Source organism: Convolutriloba macropyga, chromosome 6 (genome assembly GCF_964194025.1).
Source record: "Convolutriloba macropyga chromosome 6, txConMacr16.3, whole genome shotgun sequence".
Taxonomy (NCBI): Eukaryota; Metazoa; Xenacoelomorpha; order Acoela; family Convolutidae; genus Convolutriloba; species Convolutriloba macropyga.
Genome location: NC_134473.1, coordinates 30648376 through 30673610, shown reverse-complemented (window position 1 = coordinate 30673610; position 25235 = coordinate 30648376). Strand labels below are relative to the sequence as shown.

Below are 25235 nucleotides of genomic sequence, written 5' to 3'. Positions count from 1 at the left end.
CCAGAGAATTGAAGCTTGTTATTGAAAAGATACCTGATATGATAAAAGAAGCACTACTGTTCGAACCTACTGTAGGTACTGCGAAGCTGGTGATTGACGAATCTGTGTTCAAACCAACTGATGTTGAGGAAAAAGCAAAATTTGATGTGTTCTGGGAGGTGAATGAGACTGCTCGACGGAAGGTGTGTGACTAGAATATTTTTCCAAGATGACCCGAATCGATGTTATTTCACAATCAAGCTGTTCACACGAGGGACTGAAAAGGACAATTTTAGAAGGAAATGCTTTCTTTCGGTCAGAATTGGTGAGATGGAGAAACTACACAGAATGAGTGATGAAATTATTTCAGTGCTGAACAAAGTCAAAAATCAAAAAAGATCGCAAAGTGCATAACAGTAATTGTAAATTTTTTATATTGTATGTTGTGATGTTTGTCTTTAATCACTTTTTAAAATTTAATATTCCAGTAAAGTTGCTTGATATGAACATTGAGGAAATTGTACCGTTAGAGAAAGAAATCAGTAAACTTTTTGTTGGAAATACAAAACGCAAAAGTTATTTTTTGGCTGTCTGTCGAAGCTTGAACAAAAATGTAGATCTGGATAAAATCAACAGAGAAGCTGCGTTTGGGGGACTAATAGGAGTTGGTGACTCAAAGTTAGAAAAACCTCTCAATTGGTCAAAAGTTTTTCGATTACATGCTACGTTTCATGATGCCGCAGGATACCTGAAAACAAATCTAAATATTGGCCCTGGATTTTGTTACGTTGTTCCATTTTTTAATTCTATATTGCATCACATAATGTGTCTGATCTGATTTTGGAATGTTGATGCTGAAAAACATTTACGATTCATTTTGTCTTTTGTCTTGGTTGAACAAATTAGCCTAAAAAAATGCAAAATACTCCAATTCTTCCTTTACTTCCTTCAACATCTTTTCTTTCTACTTTTCATTCATATTTAGATTACGCTCCTATCACGGAAGCATCAATATTTAAAACGGTAGTAACCGATAACAATTTGGAATTATCTTTTGAGGTGGATTGCACTAGAGTAACAATTAAAACTCAGACAACTAGCTTGACATTTCCGAAGGATTTGTGGAGAATTTTAGAGGCGGCTAGACATCATAACCTCCACCTAGCCGAAGAAAAAGTCAACAATTCATTGCTTTCTCTCCAAACATTTTTTCAAACCATTGAAAGAATTCGAAAAGAACTAGGGTTTCACCCGTTGAAAGACAGCAAAGGAATTATGTTCCCGTACTCTCGTGACCTAAATCACTACGGTGTTTGGTGGGTAGAAGACATGTTCTCCAAGCATGCTGACTCATTTTCTAAAAAACCAGAAGCCTTCAATCTGCCCGATTTCAAAGACCTTATTCTTCCTCCGATCCAGGAAACTGTCAATGAAGAGACTCAATCATCTCATCAAAATATTCCTTTCTCGAACTATAGGTGTTCTCCGATAGAATAGTGAGATAACTCGCTTGAGTTCGATGCTAAAATTTCCCTCACGTGACTAAATATAGAAAACTCATCTTTGGCATCACGTGATGTTACTAAAAATAGAAGTGACATAACTATTACGTCATGATGCACGCTCTATTTTCATTGGTTACGAAATATTTTATAACATCTCATTGGATACGAAGTTTATTTTTCGCTACTGTTCTCGTTTTTACTTGATTTTCATTGGTTTAAGATATCAAGCCCTTTCTTGAAGACAATTCATTCATTTGTTTTTTTTCCACTCTCAATATTCAGTTACCCTTGTATACCCAACTTTTCTACTTTAAAAACTCATTTTTACTTACTGATGGATCAAAGCTCAGTCTCACCTAACTCCAAAAAACAATTCTCCTTTCCCATCCGCAAACGAAATTACAAGGGAAAACCAGTTGTTCCCTCTCCACAGTTTGATTACCGCAATGAGAGCATGTTTTCTCTATTTAAAGACATCAACGATAAAAAAGACAACACTGACCCAAAACCAAATGAGGACCACGATGGAAGAAACAACTGTTGATCCTTTCAAGAATACGGGAACCGGAAGTTTCAAATCAACATCCCAGAGGAAACCGTCAACACCAACTCTAACTGGACTCACTTGAAAGTATTTCGCGAAAATGTGGAAAGTGAATATGTTCTGCATCAATTTCTGATGCTAACGGCCAGAGAATTGAAGAATGTTATTGAAAAGATACCTGAGATGATAAAAGAAGCACTACTGTTCGAACCTACTGTAGGTACTGCGAAGCTGGTGATTGACGAAACTGTGTTCCAACCAACTGATGTTGAGGAAAAAGCAAAATTTGATGTGTTCTGGGAGGTGAGTGAGACTGCTCGACGGAAGGTGTGTGACTAGAATATTTTTCCAAGATGACCCGAATCGATGTTATTTCACAATCAAGCTGTTCACACGAGGGACTGAAAAGGACAATTTTAGAAGGAAATGCTTTCTTTTGGTCAGAATTGGTGAGATGGAGAAACTACACAGAATGATGGATGAAATTATTTCAGTGCTGAACAAAGTCAAAAATCAAAAAAGATAGCAAAGTGCATAACAGTAATTGTAAATTTTTTATATTGTATGTTGTGATGTTTGTCTTTAATCACTTTTTAAAATTTAATGTTCCAGTAAAGTTGCTTGATATGAACATTGAGGAAATTGTACCGTTAGAGAAAGAAATCAGTAAACTTTTTGTTGGAAATACAAAACGCAAAAATTATTTTTTGGCTGTCTGTCGAAGCTTGAACAAAAATGTAGATCTGGATAAAATCAACAGAGAAGCTGCGTTTGGGGGACTAATAGGAGTTGGTGACTCAAAGTTAGAAAAACTTCTCAATTGGTCAAAAGTTTTTCGATTACATGCTACGTTTCATGATGCCGCAGGATACCTGAAAACAAATCTAAATATTGGCCCTGGATTTTGTTACGTTGTTCTACTTTTTAATTCTATATTGAATTTTTGTTTCTTGGGACATATAACAGGTCTCGCATATTGTTGTTTTTTGAAAATGTCACCACGATTCCAATTAATCAAAGTGTGAATCATTATTACAAAAAGACGAACAAAAATCAGTTGCTCTCTAATGACAGATGATCTCAATCACGCATCTGAATTTATTTTTGATAATAACAATCCGGAAAGACCTCTTTGGAAAATCTGTGGTCGCACTTGCTCTCGAACAGCTTTTTTGTCAATATTTCAGTGCTTAGTTGTATTAGTACTGCTTCTGTTTTCAATTATTAATTTTATTTTTGCTAGAACTTGTGACGAACGAACAGTTTGGATTGCTATTCTTTCAAGTGCCGTTGGTTATATACTTCCTAATCCCCGAACATAAAATGAACAAAATCATTTCAACAAACGAACGAATTTTGATGTATCTCGTTGGTCCTTCCGGATCTGGAAAAACTGTTTTTATCAATGATATGCTACGAATGAAAACTTTTCAGCCATCATTTGGTCGAATTTTATACTTTTATAAGCACTTTCAGCCAATTTACGACACAATGATGCAATCAATTGCAGACATAGAATTCATTCAGGGAGTTGACTTTGATTTAATCGATAACTTACCCGCTGACGGCACTAAATATTTACTTATATTCGATGATTCATTAGACATTCTTTCCAAGTCGGAAAAATTCAACGGAATTGCGACAGCCGGTAGACATCGAAACCTAAATTGTTTATATATCAAGCATAATCTCTTCCACAAAAACAAAACTGGACGTGATGCCGAGCTGCAGACTACTCACATTGTTTTGTTCAAATCACCGAGAGATGTGCAGCAGATTGATATCATGGGAAGACAGCTAGGTCTCGGAACACAACTAAAACAGTGGTATGATGATGCAACACAACAACCGTATGGTCATCTTATGATTGATTTGAGACCATCTACACCTGATTTGTTGAGATACTGTTCAAATGTAACATCATTTCCCTCAGAATTCTTCGTTCCGAACAGTGGTGCTCGTATTACTGATATTAATGATAAACGCACAGAACTATTATACCCTGAAGCTCTTTCGGAATCTCAGCAAGAAATTTCAACCAGTTTTCCTTCTAAATTCTCCTAGAGAGTTCATCAGATTTCTCTGTGAGTGTATTGTAAACTTGATTGAAGGAAACCTCACAGGAGTAAGAAAAAATCAGTTTGTGCGCTTCCAAAGACAACTTAGAAAGCTCACTTCAAAATCAACAACCCTCAATTCCAGAAGACTTATATTGGGCTCGAAAGCTGGAATAACAATATTAAATTACATATATCAACCTTGTATGAACAAATTTTCAAATTTCTTCAATGAATGAGGTCAAAAAGTTTGTTCTTGTTCCAAAAGAACTGTGGGAGAGCAGAAAAAGGAATTTACCGGAACCCTCCTGCGAAATCTATAAAAAAGAAGAAACTGTTTTTCCAGTTATCAAAAAAGCGAAAGAAGAAATTAGTTCCGAAAAAACCGAGCGTCCACCTAAAGATCTTAAGACAGATCTGGAATTTCACTATAAGAACAGTCCCGAGACATTGAAAACTTTGAAAGAAGTTTATGAAAACAAACGGTTGAAAATTTCACTTTCCAATACAATTATTGTTGACAACGTTGACACAGGAGTTGATATAAAAACATTCCTTCATTCAATCAAATTGAAAAACGCTCCAGTTGATCCAAACTATTTCCTAATTTATAAAGTTCTAAATCTGAGACCATATCTGGTTAAAAACAACATTTTGAGGACACAGTATGGTTCAGACTGGTTCAATTACAGCTTCAGATAGAATCAAATTGCAGAAGTTGTATAAAGCGAAGGCACCAACAGCTTTCGGTTCTATCAACAACCTAACAAAATCAAGTGGAATAAGTCGCAAGAAAGTTACAGAATTTTTACAATCAAAAGACTCTTATACGAAGTACAAAGGGATCAGAAGAAAATTTAACCGGCTAAATGCGCATGCTCGTTATATTGATGAGATTTGGTGTTTGGATCTTAAACAAATGGATAAACTATCACAATGGAACCGAGGTATCAACTTTTTACTCGTTACTGTCGATGTTTTTTCTCGATTCTTGCGAGTAGAAGCATTACGAAGCAAAGGAGCAGAGGGTGTGAAAGCAGCTTTTATCAAAATGTGTTCGAAAAAGAACGAACTCAATTTCCCGAAAAAATTATGGTTAGATCAAGGAAAAGAGATTTTTGGAGACATGGCCAATTTCAGCGAGGATGTGGGAGTCAAATATTATCACACTTATAGTGAAACAAAAGTAGCTTTTGGCGAGAGAGCTATACGAACCCTGAAAAACTTAATTTACCGCTACCTGGAGGAAAACGACACATTATCTTACATCAAAGACTTTTTGACTGTCATATACAAGCGGATGAAACTACGAAAAAACAAGAAGCCTAATTTTAAAGTAGGTGATAAAGTTCGGTTGGTATTAGTAGGGCACAATTTTCAAAAATGATATTAGCCTCACTATACACATGAAATTTTCCTAATTCTAAAAATAAACACTTTGGCTCCTTTCCCGACTTACTTTGTTGTTGATCAGAAAGGAGAAACCATAGATGGAGTTTTTTACGAGCAAGAATTGTCAAAAGTTAAATAACCATTTTTCAATTAGTCGAGCTAGAAAACGGACGGTTACAATCTACCTTATTTAAAGGAGTTCCTCGTCAGAGAGGGCGTGGCTTTGGAGCCTTGGCTAGAACAGTCGCAAGAACAACTCTTCCAATTCTCAAGAAATACGTTTTACCTGCAGCAAAAAAAATTGGACGAGATGTAATCGAGTCAGCCATTCCCAAAATTGGAGGTGTTTTATCAGGACAGACTTCAATTTAAAAAGCAGTAAAGAAGACTGCGAAATCAACAATACGAAACCAAGTTGGTGGTGGTATGAAAAAGAGGAAAACCACGAGACAAAGTATCGTTCGGCAAAAAATTCGGAAAGACTTTCTGAAGAACCTTGACTAACCATTTTCCCAAACAAACGTCACAGAGTACAGTCAAACATCATGAATTCGTTTTATCTTGAATTAGTATCCAACGCTTCCTCTCAAGTTTATCCTCAAAATACAATGGCTTCATTCACTAATTTTCTTCCCGACAAAATTGAACTGGATGGATCTTGGGAAGTAGCTTTAGTCGAAGTATCATATCCCGGTATATGTTATAACGTTGAAGGAGGATTGATGACCTTTCACTATGATGAGAAATTTAAGCATGTCTTCGCCATTCCACCAGCAGTTTTTAACTCTATGGATGAATTTGTAAAGAGTCTTACAGATATTCCTAAAAAAGCACGACATCCCAAAAACTTAGATCCTCAATTTTCCATCAACATCGACAAAAAAAGTCGAAGACTAACTTTTTGCAATAGAGAATCTCAAAATGTATCATTCAGCAAAAGTTTGGCTGTTAACTTGGGCGTTGAAGCTGACAAACCTGTTATGCCTTATTCGAAAAGATCATACAACAACAAGTCCTGGGCAACGGCAGATCTCCCTTTTGATATTACTGGAACACATACAGTTTTACTCTACTTGGATATAGTTGAACCCAATTCAGTCGGTGATGTGAAATGTCCTCTTCTACGCTCCTTTCTCCATTCAAACACCGAGAGTTCCATAATGATGAGAATTTTAAGAGAGCGCAAGTTCTGAGTTATCGCAGTTTCGAACACTTGAGATTCCATAAAGTAATCAAATCGGACTTCCACAGTATCCTTGTAGAATTAAGAAACGCTGCTGGACAGCTTGTTCCCTTCTTCCCTATTGGTCAAGTTCAACTTACTTTATTATTCCAGAAAAAATCTTGATCATTTCCTCAATTATCATTATAAAAAACGGTCGGCTAAAATGAGTTCCTTGTCTCACTTTATGCTCGACTTTTTTGGGAAAGTTCCAATTTTAGACCCAATTCTTTGGTCGAATGAACAACAAATAATTCCAACAAATTCCTTAAACGAGTCAACAATCGAATTTCAATTGGAAACAGATCGTAATATTTTTACTGACTTGCGATCTACTCGATTATTCATCAGAGGAAGGGTTATTAAAGGAGATCGAACACGTTTGGATAATGCCGAAGAAAGATTATTGGTAAACAATGCTCTTCATTCACTTTTCTCTAATTGCGAAGTCCATCCAAACAATGAACAAGTTCACAGTGCCAATTCTCGTTATGCTCATCAAGGTTTTGTTTCTGCTGAGTTTTCAGGTACAAAAGGAACGAAGGAAAGCTTGTCTCAGAGTCCAGGATATCGATACGAGATTGAGCCAAACGATTTTACTAAAAGACCATTTACAGATGTTGTTTTTCAAAAAGATAAAGATGAGTGTACTTTTTACGGTCCGTTAGCAATAGGTCTATTTGCTTGTGAAACTTTACTTCTCCCAAATGTCAACCTCAGACTGAAATTGATCCGGTCTTTCCCAGCGTTCTATATGATCGATACTGGTGGGCTGAACTCTGAGGCCTTAATTTTGGAAGCTTGTCTTTTTACTAGACAGGTAGCGATCTCAGATAACTGGATGAGAAGTTTTAAAAGTAGACTGCTTTGAGAGCCTGCCATATTTTACTATAATGAAGAATTTCCAAAAGCGTTTATCATTCCCGCAGGACAGAACCAGTTTATACAAGAAAATATATTTTCAAACAAACCAATTCGAATGATTGATATTGCTATGAATGTGAATAATGAGTTCAGTGGAACATACAACACTAATCCGTTCCATTTTCGTAAATTTGGTCTTCGACAAGTTAAAATTGTGCGTGGGAGTCAAACTATTGTAAACTTGAAAACAGAAAATCACGTGAGAGCTTATGCTGAAACGATGAAAGCACTCAAATTTGTTGATGACGGTCCTAACATTCAATACAAGGAATTTGAAAACCATTTTCATTTATTTTTTGATCTCACTTCAACACAGGAGGCCAATGTCGAAATGCATTTTCCTGATGTAGTTGGAGCAGGAATTCTTTTGGAGCTCTACTTTGCTAACAATTTGACCAATACTGTAGAATTATTTGTTAGTGGTGAACGTATAAGCTCAATTGCAATTGATAAGCAGGGATCAGTCACCAAAAATGGATAATCAACAACTCTTACATGTTGTCAACAGGTTCCCACACCTAAAGTTCAAATATCTCGGATCCTTCCCTGCAGATCTTCGACCAAAAAATTTACCTACAAACACGTTTTGTATAATCAACACAGATCCATCTACTCAACCGGGCTCCCACTGGATTTTTCTTGCGAATAAAAATGGAAAGTTGTTCTACGGTGATTTGATGGGAGAAGTTTCGGAAAAATATGGCATCAAGACGAAATCAAACTTTGGTTCATTAGTACAGGAGAAACTCCAAGATTCAGAATTGTGTGGTTTATATGCAATTTTTTTTTGCACATGTGTTATTTTCTAAGGTCTCATCTAAATATTTAAATGATTTTCATATATTGAAGTTCTTTGCTGATGTTTTGTGAGTTTTGAAAACCAAAATCTTGAAGTGTTTAAGCAGTAATCCGTAAAATGTTGCAAATGGTTTTCAAAACTTTCTATTGAGGTTTTGTAATTTTGTATTTAATTATTTGTATGTGTATTTGTATCTAATTCATTTATTTCAAAAAAAGGTCTTTTGTTGAAAAGAGATTTCGGTAGGAAAACTGAATTAAAAACATAAGTAAAGAGGCGATGTAAGTATAAGACTAAAGAAAACGAGTTATAAATCTAAAGGAGTAGTGTGAATACCATCTTCACAGACTTTACGCTTGGGATAAAAATATGACAGTCCCACTTTCTTTAGTTCATAGGTACAAACTTTCTTGTTGTCAACAACTCTGAAACCACGATTTGTTGAATAAACGCGCTCCTCATTGAACAGAACTTTTCTATACTTGTTTAGGGGCTCCTCGATGTTTTTCTTGTTGAGTCCTTTACTTGATAGTTTAACTGTGTCTGTTTCCTCATCGTAACAGCAGTACGTCTTTGAATAAAGAGCAATCATTTCAGAGCACCGAAATTCTTCCTTAAAAAGTCCAGGAGTTCTCTTGTCAAAGACAGCATGTTTTCTGCAACATTCTCGTGGGAAGAAATTGCTGCTGGAGTTTGCAGCAAAGTTATCAGTGCAGTCGCTCTGTCTCATCCAGTACCACACTGATTGCATTTCTGGTCGAATGATGTCGTCAATTTTTTCCTCGCTAAGGGCCATGTAGAGACTGTCTGTATCCATTTCAATGAGTTCGTACTTGTTCTTATCACAGAAAGGGGAGAAGAAATTGTATTTAAGTTGTAACATGGTGAGTTTGGCGTACGGGAGGATGAAGAAGCCTACAATGATTGGTTCTCTGTGATCGATACGCGACTTGCTCATTTCTACCTCATATATCTGCTCTGGTAGCTCATTCATAGTCTTGAAGAGCCTATTGTTAATAAATTTGTCCACCTGTGATCCTTTCACGTACTTGCTATTCGTATGTCGACTACGGTCCATGATCTGATATCCATACGAACTGTTTCCAATCAGCTTTATTGTCTCCGCAACGACTGTTGACTCCTTATTCTGGTCTCCTTCGCGGCGGGCATCGACAACATTCTGAACAAATGTCTCAAAGCAGCGCCGGGGAGTGTATTGGAGAAACTAAAAGACGTCTTTTAGGATCACACCCTTTTCTAGATAAAATAACAAAAGTGGTGTAATAACTGGTCCTCGTTCAAGCTTGAAACTGGAAATGAGCATTTTTCTGGGTCTGGGTAGTAATTTGTTGCGTTCTGCAAACTCTTTCATATGGTCCCCAATGTCGTCTCGTCCAACCTCACAATTCTTGAAAATTGGAGGAAAGTCATCAAAGTATGGATACATTTCCTCTGGAACCTCAAGACTACAATCGACGACACCAAACAGTTCTCCACGTTTAATTTTCTCGATGAGCGAGTTTTTGTTCATCGATGGTTGGAATGGATAATTTGACTTGAGAAAGTCTTTAACCCCATTTGTGTTTTCGCTCCTCCATTTCTTCCATTGACACTCCCACATCTCTTCAACATTCAACCTCAATCCCTTCAGGTACTCTCTTGTATCATTGTCACGTTCTCTTCGCTTCAATCCACTTTCAATGTCCTCGAAGAGAAGTGGTTTTTCCTCTTGACACTGACAAAAGTGGAAGAAGCAACCCATTGCCTCCAAAACCGTGTTGCAATGACTACAAAACCCGTCAACTAAATAAGGTCCGAGCTTCTTTTGTTTCTTGTGTGTGAACTGGGTTTGTATTTTACAATTAGGGTGAACCTGTTGGAAGTAGTCCATGACCTGCTGTTCAAAATAGCTCCCCCAGTTCCTCTTCGGAGGGAATTTTTCGGTTTCTTCATTGTACTCCCACTTAGTATAGGGCCCTGTTGGCATCTCTTTTGTCATGGAAAAAGGGTAAAGTTGACTTGCATCAATGCCTACTATAGATTTGCAAATATTTTCAGACTCTCTGATCTTTGTTTCCCCGACTTTTGCATAACGTGTAAAAATGATGGAGGGTCCCCCTGTCAACCATTTTCGAATGAAATTATCATATTCTTTATCTTTCTCACAAAACGGAAAGAAAGCTGCTTCTGTTGACGAATGAAGGAACCTGTTTGCCAAGTTGGGAAGAGTGTAGCCCAACTTCAACATGTCTACTTGTCTTGAGTGGTAAAAACTGATCATTTTATTCATAGCCTCAAGTGTAGGTTCGGCATCTTTGTTATTGTACCACATGAGGAAGTCACGAAACGTCTGCATGCCTTCTCTTTGCCATATATTTTGGAGCTCCAAGTAATTTTCTTCGGTATTTTGTGGAACTTTCTTGAGGCTCAACTTCTTCAAAATTTCATCCTGTTCCATTCCACCGTTTTTCAATTGCACAAACTTATCGTACTCGACTGAAAGAACGTTGTGGTTCTTCAATTTGCTCCAAAAGCTGTCGATTGGTGGTAGATGGGATACATTCAACTTCTCAATGCTGTCGAACCATTCATAGGGGAAGAAACCTTTTTCTTCACTCGCTCCATAGGCTTTTAGGAAGTTATCCAGAGTTGTCGCTCCTCCCAGGAAATTTAAAATGTCCAGAAACTGTAGACCAAGAAAATTCATGCCAATATATTTGTTCCCCATTCGAATCACTTTGGGAACAACGTTTTTTTCTATTAAGAGGTGATGCAGAAGATTCTCTTTGATTAAGTTTAAATCGTACCTCGAACTGTTGAACCCAAACACAGGAATGGTGCTGTAATAGTTCTCAAAATCTTGTCTCAATTTTGATAACATCTTGAGCTCGCTTCTCAGTCTCCTAATTTCAAGATCTTCGTCTTCCTCTTCCTCGGGTTCAGCTTCGCTCTCAAGTAAGTCTTCCGTTCCGGTGGGCACCTGCTTGTCTTTCACTGGAACCAGTTGTCGAAGAGCCCAATATTTTTCTTCCAATACCAGTACGAAATCCTTGAGTTTTTCCCTCATTAGAAGCGTGCTCTTTTCCGCTATATGTGTTAAGTTGGATACAAAATCACGAATTAGTTGATTGGGATCTTCGTTGAGTATGGGGTCATCAAGTAGGTTGGAAGCTATCGACACGCTGATGGGAACATGTTTTCCAATCCATGAAGTCAAATCTGTGTTTTTGAGTGTACTGTCGGGGACTGTTGTTGACTCAAAATCGAATACGATAAGATGAGAAGACAATCTCAGCTCTTGCGGAACATTAATATTTACATTTTCCAAGCGCTCGAAAATAGTTTCAGATAACTGATAGGCTCCTGTTGGATATTTGTGTTGCGTGTTTTCTGAGCAGTTTTGCATGTTCCGCAATAGGTTGAATGACCTGTCGAAAAACTGATCGCATACGTAGCACCGGAACTTTTTGAGGAATTTGTTGATGTCTGCTGTCCAACAGATATGGTTTTCATATCTCAGTAATGAAGTTGTCTTTATGCGTTTCATCGAGGAGCGACGAGAAAGTTCAGCAAACATTTCCGATTCTTCGTCAAAAAATTTTGAGTAAACTTGAATATTTCTGTCAACTATTGCCTCAAGAACAGGAATATCGTCCTCATGTATTCCTGGAAAGGTTTCGTCATCTCTCCTTGTTGCTCAGAGAAACATCTGCATCAATTCCATTGTTTTTTGTTGTAAATGAACACTACCATACAAATCGTAAGCCAATGCACGGAACATACACAAGTTGTCTTGGTAGGGCTTTTTTTCACAATCAGAAACAAAACACTTGATGTAACCGTTCCTGAGCAAAATAGATGGAACATTTTGAGTGATACAGCCTAGAGGAACACCACTGAGGAGAAATACAAAGAAAGTGACATTTGTAACGCAATAAAACTTCCATTTTGTGTCTGGACGTTGATTGATTAGATTTGGTAAAGTTTCATCTTCTCTTAAGGTTGATTTGATAAAATTGAGGTCTGAGTCATCGGCGAGAACCATAGGATTTAAGAATACGGGGTTGTTATCTGCGGCGTAGAAGTAGCGAAACTCTTCAGGATTTTGCACACTCTGCAGCACGAATCCAAAGGAAATATTGATTTTAGCTGAACTGGGTAACTCGTTGTAGACACAATCCAATTTTTCGATCACTGTATCATGATTGATCTCCATTATTTTGAAGTTGTGAACTTTCTTCCTGGACAATTCGAGAACCGAGTCTCGCAGAAAGTGTTGAACGGTTTATAATTCACTATGAAGAGCGGGAGAGTCTCCATAGATATATAAGTCAACTTCCTCGTAGGTTCTAGGAATTGAATGTTGGTGACTTTTTCTTTTGTGATTAAGGAGTTAATAATACGTAGAGAAGGATAAGGGACAGCTGCTACAAGAAAACTTCTTCTCAATAATCAGAGACGGTGAATGTACAGAAGCAATGTGACGCTGCAGTTTCTCGTCGTCCGGAAATGACTGTGAGCATTGTGAACATCTTTTTGCATGAAGCTTCTGATGTCTGCTCATATTGGATTTCATAATAAGCTTATTGCAGGAAGAGCACTGTTCCTTTGGGTTAGAACTTCTGGGCGTTTTGGCTAAAAAAATACAGAGCAAGATAAGGATTTGTTGATTGGAATCTGTGAAAGTTTGCACGGAATTGAAAAGTGAAAATGAAAGTAAATGTTAAAATTGAAAATAAATTCCACAATTGTTAAACTGATTTTTGAATTGTTAAAAGGGAAAATGAAAGTTTGCCTGAGTACTGCTGTCCTCTCTACTGTTTTCAAACTCCAGAAATTGTTTTGGAAATAATACTAAAATGTGCACTTCTTTGCTGCCTTATTATTATTAAACTCTCTGGAAAATTAAGAGTTTTTCACAAAGAATTAATTCAGAATTAATTCATAATAGGTATTAGAAATTTTCTTAATCTTAATCTTACCTCCCGAAAACAGATTTTATTAAAAGAAAACTTGCCTGTTCGTTTTCGGATTTGGAGGTGAAGTGAAGTGTTGCGTTATCTACTGTTGAGGGAAAATTTTGGCAGGCTAAAATGGTTCAGTTTAAATACAGGAAGAGACTAAGATTTCTATTAGTTTAATTTGAGCAAACTTACCTGTTTGTTTTTGGATTTAGATGTGAAAAAAAATTTTTCCGTTATCTACTGTTAGTGGAAATTTTGGCAGGCTAAAATGGTTCAGTTTAAATACAGGAAGAGACTAAGATTTCTATTAGTTTAATTTGAGCAAACTTACCTGTTTGTTTTTGGATTTAGATGTGAATAAAAGTGTTGCGTTATCTACTGTTAGTGGAAATTTTGGCTGGCTAAAATGGTTCAGTTTTAATACAGGAACAAATCAAGATTTCTATTAGTTAAATGTTTTGCTTACCCGCTTCAACACTGCAAGTGTTCAACTTGAAACTGTCAATAAGGAGAAAGAAACAAAGTCTATCTGAAAACTGTCAACTTGAAACTGTCAACAAGGAGAAAAAACTGTCAAATTGAAACTGTCAACAAGGAGAAAGAAACAAAGTCTATCTGAACACAAAAAGATAAATTGAAACTGTCAACAACGAGAAAGAAACATAGTCCATCTGAAAACAGAAAATTAAGTTAAATTAGAGTTTTGACCAACTGATTTTTAGATTTTGTTTTGAAATAATTAATAGGAGTAGTGGCGAAAAAATGAGTAATCCAAACTGATTTGTTATTGAGGGATTATGTTGCTAATCCCTTTCGTGAGAACAGCTTGGGTATCATGCTGTGAGGCACATCTTTGGTAATTGACATTAGTAAAGTGTAATATTATAAGGGGTAAATGACCTTACTGAATTGTTAAGAGATTATCTTGCTATTCTTTTTCGTGAGAACAGCTTGGGTATCGTGCTGTGAGGTACATTATTGGCAATTGTCTTTTTCAAAGTGTAATATGTGAAAGGGTAAATGTCCTTACTAAGAGATTATCTTGCTGATCCCTCTCGTGAGAACAGCTTGGGTATCATGCTGAGAGGAACATCTTTGGAATTTTACATTAGTAAAGTGTAGTATGAGAAAAGGTAAATGACCTTACTGATTTCTTATTGAGGGATTATCTTGCTAATCCTTTTCGTGAGAACAGCTTGGCTATCATGCTGTGAGGAGGTACGTTTTTGGAAATTTACATTATTTAAGTGTAAAATGGTAGGGGGTCAATGGCCTTACTGATTTGTTGTTAAGGCACTGTCTTGCTAATCCCTTTAGTGTGAACAGCTTGGGTGTCATGCTGTGAGGTACATTTTTGAAAAGTCGTACGTAACTGTAAATGTGTCATCCTAAATTATTATTGAAGGATTATCTTGCTAATACCCTTCGTGTGAACAGCTTGGGTGTCATGCTGTGAGGTACCCTTTTGAAAATTTACATTATTAAAGTGCAATATGGTAGGGGGTCAATGACCTTACTGATTCGATGTTAAGGCACTGTCTTGCTAATCCCCTTCGTGTGAACAGCTTGGGTGTCATGCTGTGAGGTACACTTTTGAAAAGTCGTACGTAACTGTAAATGTGTCATCCTAAATTATTATTGAAGGATTATCTTGCTAATCCCCTTCCTGTGAACAGCTTGGGTGTCATGCTGTGAGGTACATTTTTGAAAAGTCGTACGTAACTGTAAATGTGTCATCCTAAATTATTATTGAAGGATTATCTTGCTAATACCCTTCGTGTGAACAGCTTGGGTGTCATGCTGTAAGGTACACTTTTGAAAAGTCGTACGTAACTGTAAATGTGTCATCCTAAATTATTATTGAAGGATTATCTTGCTAATACCCTTCGTGTGAACAGCTTGGGTGTCATGCTGTGAGGTACACTTTTGAAAATTTGCATTATTAAAGTGCAATATGGTAGGGGGTCAATGACCTTACTGATTCGATGTTAAGGCACTGTCTTGCTAATCCCCTTCGTGTGAACAGCTTGGGTGTCATGCTGTGAGGTACATTTTTGAAAAGTCGTACGTAACTGTAAATGAGTCATCCTAAATTATTATTGAAGGATTATCTTGCTAATCCCCTTCGTGTGAACAGCTTGGGTGTCATGCTGTGAGGTACATTTTTGAAAAGTCGTACGTAACTGTAAATGTGTCATCCTAAATTATTATTGAAGGATTATCTTGCTAATACCCTTCGTGTGAACAGCTTGGGTGTCATGCTGTGAGGTACACTTTTGAAAATTTACATTATTAAAGTGCAATATGGTAGGGGGTCAATGACCTTACTGATTCGATGTTAAGGCACTGTCTTGCTAATCCCCTTCGTGTGAACAGCTTGGGTGTCATGCTGTGAGGTACATTTTTGAAAAGTCGTACGTAACTGTAAATGAGTCATCCTAAATTATTATTGAAGGATTATCTTGCTAATCCCCTTCGTGTGAACAGCTTGGGTGTCATGCTGTGAGGTACACTTTTGAAAATTTACATTATTAAAGTGCAATATGGTAGGGGGTCAATGACCTTACTGATTCGATGTTAAGGCACTGTCTTGCTAATCCCCTTCGTGTGAACAGCTTGGGTGTCATGCTGTGAGGTACATTTTTGAAAAGGCGTACGTAACTGTAAATGAGTCATCCTAAATTATTATTGAAGGATTATCTTGCTAATTCCCTTCGTGTGAACAGCTTGGGTATCATGCTGTGAGGAGGTACATCTTTGGAAATTGGAGGGTAGGAGGCTATACCTAATGTTAATACATAGGTACTTCCTTTTACCCCCCCCCCCCCAGCTTTGCTCACGTTATACTACTTTGGAACAATGTCCACACCATTGTACGGACCTTCGTGCGCTCTAACTTTCTTCCCGGAGTATAAATGGTTCCACAAGTCTGCGCTCAAAGTTCATTTGATCAAAGGACATTTTGATTTGTGACTTCCACCTGCGCAATATACAATTTGCAAGTATGCATTTAATTAAGTCGCAAAGCGTAAAAATTTTGAGTTTGTTTGTGTGTAGATATCGACATGTATGCTATGATTACTTACAATTAATAACCAAAAATCGAGTTGGTTGATTGAATTGTTGTCTCCAGCTCTATTTAGCGGCATAGTTTTGTCAATGACAAATCAATCTTTCACAAAAACATTATCGGAAAAGTCGTTCACTGTAAATAACTTTAAAATTTTTTCAGTTTGCGTTTCATTTCTTAGCCGCTTTGAGTTTTATTCCAGCAATTCAAGGACCAAATAGAACTGAATCAAACAATAACATGAATGGCATTCATTTAAAGTCTGCCTGGAATTGACAACAAAAAAAATTTCTAAAAGATTCGGTTCTTATTTGGTTTTCGCGACAAAAACTGCTTAATATTTTTTTCAATTTTTCAATTCTAGTTACTTGATTGGTAAACTTCAACTTTTCTGGAATTTTAGAATTGAAATCTTTCTACAACTATTCACTATAGTTGTTGATACCACAAACATCAAGAAGTGAAGTTGTTTTGTTTATTTTTACAATTTTGTAGTCTTTATGAGAGATTACGGCAAAATTGACTAGCTGTTTCAATGTTTTGATCTAACATATGCCATAATGTGGTTTGTGAAATTATTTTTTATGAGAAATATGGATTTAACAAAGTCTTTTTTTTCTAGCTGAAATTTAATCAAACTCAATTCATTTTTTTTAATTTTCAGACAGTGTTTGCAATTTATTTCAAAATAAAAGTTGGTTTATCAAGTTTTTATCAATTACGAACAAAAGTTACTTAATGTAAAAAGTTTGACTCATCGTAAATTTCACGTGTCAACAAATCTACTGGGCAGGCAAATTTACTGAGCCCAAAATTAAATCTTAAAAAAAATCGACATCAACTTTGTAGATTCTGTAGATTCTACCCAGATTTTGCGCTTTTTTGCCCTCAAACCAAGTTTGCAGCAACTATATCGGTCTTCTTGATCTTTATATACTGCCAATTTTTTGTCTGCCTTACAGAATATATAATATTTCATCGTGGGGATCTGGATAAGCTGGTAGAGCTTGATGGCATTAATTTGCCCTGCAATTCTTTAAGAACCTTACTAGTCGCTAAGTATGCGGTTCGACGAACCCCTTGACACCAATTCAAGCCAAAACCTCGCAAGTCATATGAGAGCAACTTGCCTGCCGTTAGTCTTAGTTTTGTTTCTTTTTTTATTTTTCCACAAAGCTGCTAAATTTTTTATTCGTTTTTTCATCTTCTGACAAGTAAGTTTTCTATCAAACGATATATTAATTGTGAGTTCATCGTTTCTTTTAGTTTCAGTTTTGGTATTTTGTTTTTTTTCCGCAAAAATCGTGTCCGATCTTCTTATGTTGATTATTTTCGACATTTCTATTTAATCCGCTTCTCGTATATTTTAATTTATAAGATCTGGAAAGCAACTTTTGATTTGTTTTAAAGCATGCTGTACAGTATTTTGCATAGTTATTTTTTCCTCATTTTGCAATATCTCGAGTTCTGAAAATAGATGACGAAAGAATTAATTCATTGAAATAGATAGAGTTAAATTGGTTATCTTCACACTCAAACTGTTCTTTGTTGACTTACTAATCAGCAGATACGAACCATCTCAGAATTATTCTAATTTCTTTGTTCAAATGCTGGTTTAATAATTTTCACATCATTTATTAGAGAAATTTGATTATTTAAAACAATGTTTTTCGCTTCAATTTTTTTCCCAGGAAGTGTAAAAAGTAAGATTTTGAGAACGGTTTTTTAATCTATAGGCGCAGAAGAGAGAACTGTATCCGAAAAAATTTGCCTGGATATTAGTAAATGTTTTTTTAGAGAAGTTTAAATTAGCTTACAACTTTTTAATAAGTTAACTGTTAACTATTAGAGTCAACAGCTATGCGTTAATTTTTATCTGAAAACTTCTATATAGAAGATTTTGTCTGAAATTTTCGTTCGTTTGTTCGTGTTTGTTTATAGTTTCAAAAAATTTTTATTTATTATCTTGTCCGGACGACCCGCTTCCTTAAAACAGAATTTGTAAAAATTATCCAGCCCAGTTCATTTCATGCTGCATAATTGAACACAGTTGCTCAGAATTGTTTCCAGTTAAAGTCATCTCGACATTGAGAATAGGAAGATTGGATGCATTAAAATTTATAATTTTTCTAAGATATGTTATTCAAACGGCCATGAAGCCAGTTTTGATACGGTTTCATTTGTCAATTCCTGAGTTGCCAAAATCGGTTGCCAGTTGCAGGTTTACTTAGCTAGTGAAATACTGCAGGTGCCTGTTGTCTCACATTGTCTTTTATTAGTAAGAGTCGTCATCCCAGCTGGAGAGAGCTGTATCTCATATGAGTCGGTCTGATTGTACTGAGAGAATTTTTTTCATCTCTCGTATTTGTACTTGACTGTACAGGTTTACCAGCTAACCTTCTGGTTCACGTCATTTTTAGCTACTGTGAGCTTCCTATCCCTTAGATAGCTAAAATATCTATTATGAATTTTGTAAGCTTTTGAGACCAACCAAGAAAAGAAAATGTGTAAAGTTTAGAAATGGTTTATTTTTAAAAAAACAGTTTATTAAAAAGGAAAGAGAAGGAAAGGTTAAATTCTTAGCTCAGGTAGATATTTTTTTGAAGTTTTGTTGGAAAAACCCTGGGAGGCAAATTTTGGGCGCTCTCTCTCTCTCTCTCTCTCTCTAATTTTGAGGTTCAAAATGGGTTTCCTGGGCACTGTTCCTTATTTTGCGGAAATCCGCCAGTATTTCTTGATCTGGAACAAGGCAAGCGGCAAGAGTTCTGGTGTAGAGTTCCGCTTTGAAGTGGGGGCAATCGCCATCAGATGGTTGAAAATTCATTTCTCTTCCTCCGAAAGGAGTGATCTGCCATTCGATCTGCGATCCAATCTCCGTATCACAAATTAAATGTATGGCCTTGCATTCATTTGCTTGCCTCACGTTCAATAAATCGCAAATAATTGATTTGGAGGAGTTTATGTCGATGGTATGTCGCGTGTGGCGGTACAGAGAGAAAATTAGTTTAATTCGGATCTCAGATTTTTGATCTGTTTAACCCATAGTTAGTTGAAAATACCTTCAACAAAGATAACTTCCAGCAATATCCCTAAGACTCGTTGCAATGTCAAAAAAGATGCAAAAATATTCTTTGTCACGCACCTGCTCACGTGAACGCTCTTATTCTAAACTTCTAATGCGTTTGTGGTGCAAGTATGGCCTTTCTTGTGATTTTCATTTCTTATAGGCTCTACAATCTTTGCACTGCGAGCCAGTGATCCAGACGCAGCTGATAGAAGCCAGCCTAACTTGCAGTTCTCTTTCACCACTGCTTCGTCTGAGTTCGGGGTAACAGAAGATGGCTACGTGTACACCAAAGCAGCTTTTGACCATGAGGCCACAACACAATACGGACCCATTACTTGCAAGTTAGTAAAATGCAACCAATGTAAAGTATTCCAAAAATTAGCTGTATCTACTCTTTAGTACAAAACCTATAAAACCCACTTTTACTCCAAAAAGATGGAATCCTGAAATGTTTCTTTGTTTAACTCTATTTTTCAAGCAAAGCCAAGAGATCCATCTAAGTGAAATAAATGTTCCTTCCTCACTAGAGCTGTCATGATCAATTTTTTTCGCCATTTAGGGCACTTTTGAGTTTTTTTTATTTTTTGTGTGTTCTGTTTATGAATGACCAGATTTGATCAAAGCCATATATAGTAATGAAGAATATCAGGAGGAAAATCTGTATTTCAGAGTATGCGATGTTGATGACACAACCAACTTGTGCGACAGTTCCTACACCCTCAAAATCAACATAGCCAATGTCAATGACAACCCACCCGTGTTGGGGACAACAGCATACACTGCATCAGTTCCAATCACTACAGCTCCAGGCACCGCTGTCACGTTGACCCCCACTCTGCAAGTCACAGATGCAGATGACGGGGGAGGAGTCACTGACAAGACGCTGCTACGATTAGATGGATGTTAGTCATACCCCAGTCTTCACTAAGAGCCCACTTTTGCCACCCTTGTAATTGTCCTATGTTAACCCTTAGTAACCTGAGATCTATTCGGGGCTGTCCCAATATAGCCCCCCCCCATTAATTTGAACAGTTTCAACAAAAAATCTAGGATTGGCTTGGGTGAATGGTTTCAACATTGTTTGTTCAATCATTTTGAGACAAATAGCTGATACTGAGTTCGCCACTTCAAGTCATCTGGCTTTTTTCTTTCCTTCTGGATTTACTCTTGTAATACATAAAGTCATAGTGGGTTTCAAATGGTCAAACACCTGTCATATAACTGACTTTGATTGGGGTGAAATTTTGAGAATGACATTGTTGTGGTTTTTTCATAACAAGCGAAGAATAGGCTGCGTGACTCCGATGAAGTAACGAAAAAATCTGTCATTAATCGAAAACTCCGCAGTGGTTTTTGAGGTTGAAGCCAAAAATTTGAAATGACTTTAGCAAGAGTCACCTAATCTTGCTTGTAACACGAACTGGCAAGTTTGGAATCTGGTTCCGTGTAAAGTAAAATCTGGCATTGCAGAGACCTGACATTTTAAAAGTGCACGTGGATGTTTCAATCGACCAATACTGATTTGAACAGTTATATTTTCTTGCTTTGTTTTAGCAACCGACCTGTTCGCAATGGACCCTGACGGGACTGTGAGACTGACTCGAAGGGTGGAGATTAGTGAGGAAAGTACCACAGTCATACTTCGGATCATAGCATCCGACTCCTGGCTCAACTTTGAAGACACAGAAGATGATGCAGCCACTCTGGCCATTACGGTATTAAAACCAGTGTTAAATGATTCATGATCTGAGGTTGAATTGGATTTATAGTTTTTCTGAAAAACAGAATAAAATGCTGTCCAATGCCAACTAGATCAAGAGTTAATTTGCCATTTTTGTTCCTCCCTACTTCTCCATTTTTTCTTGTTCAGTAACTAGTGCTTCAAATTGTTCACAAGGTCTTGATTTTCTTGACAAAACTTCGATTTTTGGCAAGATTTTGCTAAGCTAAGATTTTTTGATATCTCTTGACATGTCTTGATGAAAACTTGATTAAAACATCCGCTTTTTTGACAAACATGATAAGATCCAAAAAATTGTGAATATATTGACGTTTTCGAGCCAGCCAAGTTTCTTAAAAAATCTTATCAAGAGATTTCAAGTTCCTATTCACTAGGTTCATGTGTTTAGATTGGAAGTGGATCATTCTACGCCCCCACGTGTGGTCACTCGTCTATGACTAAGATCTACTCTGAGGCCAGACAGGTGGCAGTGGAGTTCATTGACAATCTGGCCTCCCTTTTTAGCTGCACAGATCTGGACGGAGATCATCTAACATTCACTTTCACGTCATCAGATCGCGGCATTTTCACCATAAGGTGCACGAGGAATAAAGTTGATTGTTTAGTTACGCGAAATATATTTAACGAACAAAAAATATCACGTTTGTAACCCTCTGGTTAAAGTCTTCGAGTAAAACAAAAATATTTAGCGAAAAATGAATAAAAGAAAATTTGCTGCTCCCTGTTTTGAGATGTAAGCATGAAATATGAAAAACTCATTTTTTCTTTCCAAAGACGCAGGTTTGTTGGATAAACCCAATAACAAAGTTTAATATGACCGAATTTTGTAAATATTTTTTTTCGTGCTTGAAAACGTACTTTCCTACTCCCATTTATTTAGCACTAAAAAATGTGAACGCAACTAGCCAACAAAAACTCAGAGCATCTTCGAAACTCAGAGAATAGAATGAGATTATCATTTTTGCATAGATCAAAAACTTATTGACTAAAATACTGCTTTAATTGGGGAGTTTTATCTCACAACAATCAACAAACAGTTAAACTGATTTCAATTATGAAAAATATTACTTGCCCAATTCAAGGGTTTTGCGTCACGCAGGAGTTTCCAGTGATGATTTACTCGAGAGATAGATATGGAGGGATACAGAAAAAATTCTGCCCTTAATGGAGACGATCAGCGTTCATTGTCGAAATTGAGCCGAATAATGATGACCACATCCAACTATAATTGAAAATATGGCTGGAGTTTATTTGAATTGTCAAAAAAAACAGCGAAAAACACAACAACTAATCAAGATTGATCATTTGTTGGCTCATAAAATGTGAACGCATCTAATTTGAATCCCTAAAGAGCAAATTTTCTTTAATTGATTCCAAATTACGTACCCCAAAGTTCAGCCACAATCTAATTGAACAATATGTGAAAAATTGCGGCATATCAAGTTTAAGAAAGCTTAACTTGAATGAATTGGGCCTCGCTTTGACGATTGTTTTTAAGGCTTTTGGCATAAAAATTTTTATTCCTTTGGAGCTGACATCTATTAACTTTTATTTAAAGCAAATGCCATTTGTCATATCCGACTGAAAAAGGTTTTAGAGAACGTTAAAGAAGAAAAATTATCTAGTTTAGTTGAAAATTGGATCGAGATGCGCTTTTTCTAAGATTGAAGAGGCATGTGAAAATTGTATCTTTACTGCTGAATGGACGCTTGTGAATCGTAGCTACGATGTAGGTTTTCGAAACTCGACGCAACTGTTAGTAACAAAAATTATTAAAATTTTTGAGAATTTATTTTTAGCCAAAGATAAGGGCTTCAGAAGTTTGTCGTTGAAACTAACGATATTTTCTTGATTCAATTTGAACTACCAGGTGTAGAGCTCGTTAGCTTACATGAAGTTTTTCGAAATTTTGTTGATACACGATATTTTGTTGAAGCGGATTAAAGAGTTCCCAACTTTCGTAAATATGAGGAAATGAACGTTGACAAGTAAAATTTATCCGGAACTGTTGTTCCATATTGCTTCAAACTATCCTTAGTTGTGCAATGGGAAACATTAGACACCCTTTCGGATGATAAGCAGCGGTTTCTTTTATTGGTTTATGTTGGCCTGGAGCTGCTTCTGATTTTTCTCACCGAACGATTTTTTAGAATATCATAAAATTTCATTCTTTTTTATATATTTCTATTTTTTGAAGCGTGTGTCTTAACTCGTAGCGACTATATGGAACGTGAAAGCTCCAATGATTAATGTTTTTTTTTCGAGAAAAGTAACATGTTTGCAAATGAATGGACTTTACTTTGCAGGGCAATTTTAGTGTGCTATTTTCAATCTCTGTGCAAAAATATCAACTGGCTAAAATTGGTTTAACTGCAAACACTTTTTACATCAAATGTCAAAATAAAGAATAAAATTATAGTGCTAGATAAATTGTTTCTAATTTCAAAATTTTCTCTCTGCTGGACGGTATAGATTTGACTTGAAGTAATTGGCCAGCTGGGGAAGCAAGTTTTTTGAAATGTATTTTTTAACTTGGAAACTTAACATTGATTTAAATCAAAAGGACGTTTTTTCAAAATTGTTTACTGCCTCTTAAAAACTATTATTTGCTCCTTAAACTTTTTCAAAAGTGTTTTACCTTTTTTAGTTTTACTAAAGTCACTTATTACTCTTGATGTGTGATTTACCTATTGTTGAAGCTGAAAGGATTTCAGAATTGCTTCAGCGCCGTTACTCAAATATGGCCACTGTCAAAATGCAAAATCAAAAGAAGACAAACCAGTAAATATTTTCCCGCAATCTGTCCACTGTGTTTATTATTTTACATAAAAGGTTTTTAAACTGCCACTTATTTATGTAAACTTTTTATCTAGTTAAATACGGAGATACAAAGAAGATTTTTGAGCAGAGACAAAATTTAGCTGATGACTTGTTTAAGCTATTTCTTGGTAAGAAATCATCATTTATTTTTAGCTAGAGCAGAGACAAAATTTAGCTGATGACTTGTTTAAGCTATTTCTTGGTAAGAAATCATCATTTATTTTTAGCTAAGTACTGTATTGTGCGCTTTTTAACTGTTTTTGTGGAATCTTTCTGTTAATAATTGTTTTTTTGGCTTCTCATCTTCTACAACTAAATATACTTTAGGTCTTACGCCTATTATTCCGTTTTGAGTAAAAGTCACTCAATAATGTTTATAGCAAAAAATTTAAAATGATGCTTTTTCATTGAATGTAGTCATAGGGGTCAAGAATATTTAATTTTATTTTTTTTATTTTAATTTTCTCACTGTTTTTCGGGCTGACAACCAAGCTTCAGATAGCTTTATATCTAGCAAAGGGAATTTTGTACAATATTTTACCCTATATAAAATTTGACAATTGACAACATAAACAATTGCCACTTTTTTAGGAAAATGTCGAAAGTTCTTTTGTAATGTTTCTCGTGGATCAAGGTTATAATTTTTCGAAAAATATATTTGTTTAATTTGCAAGTAATTTTTAATAATGCAGAATTGTTGCATTTTTAAAAAATTTCTGCTCACTTTTTTAAATTCTTGTAAAAACAAAATTTGCTTTGCAGTTTTTTTTAGAAGCAATTTTTTTAAAACTGTTTGATAGAGTGACAATATTTTGATGATCAAAAATTTAAATTGTTTTTATCGGTCACTTATAAATCGCCTTTGAAATTCTTCATAAAGTTCGCATTCATTGTTTTGGAAATTGAACTTTGATTTTGAGTGTATTTGTAAATCTAATTTGGTTCTCATACTCTAACTTAAGAAATTGATACTTAAAACACGAGTTTCTACTTAATTTTCTTTTAATTATGTTTATTAAAATTGTCCATTTCCGATATTTTTCTGTTTATCAAGTATAAATAGATTGTTTCAACAATAATAGGTTAAGTTAGTATGTTAGCCTTTGTAAAAAAAGTCTGTTGGCTTTGTGTGGGGGAAAAGCTAAAGCATT

At 35.9% G+C, this 25235-nt stretch overlaps 1 protein-coding gene across 1 annotated transcript in view; it reads left to right on the top strand.

Annotated features, from left to right (window-relative positions):
• The window catches only part of LOC142341618 (protocadherin-16-like), a 233810-nt gene that overhangs the window by 88390 nt on the left and 120185 nt on the right, over positions 1 to 25235 (top strand). The window contains exons 26-29 of the mRNA XM_075392706.1: positions 19684 to 19864; positions 20193 to 20425; positions 21078 to 21238; positions 21653 to 21840. Of these exons, the coding sequence (XP_075248821.1) occupies positions 19684 to 19864; positions 20193 to 20425; positions 21078 to 21238; positions 21653 to 21840 (763 nt within the window). The remainder of the gene's footprint in view (positions 1 to 19683; positions 19865 to 20192; positions 20426 to 21077; positions 21239 to 21652; positions 21841 to 25235) is intronic.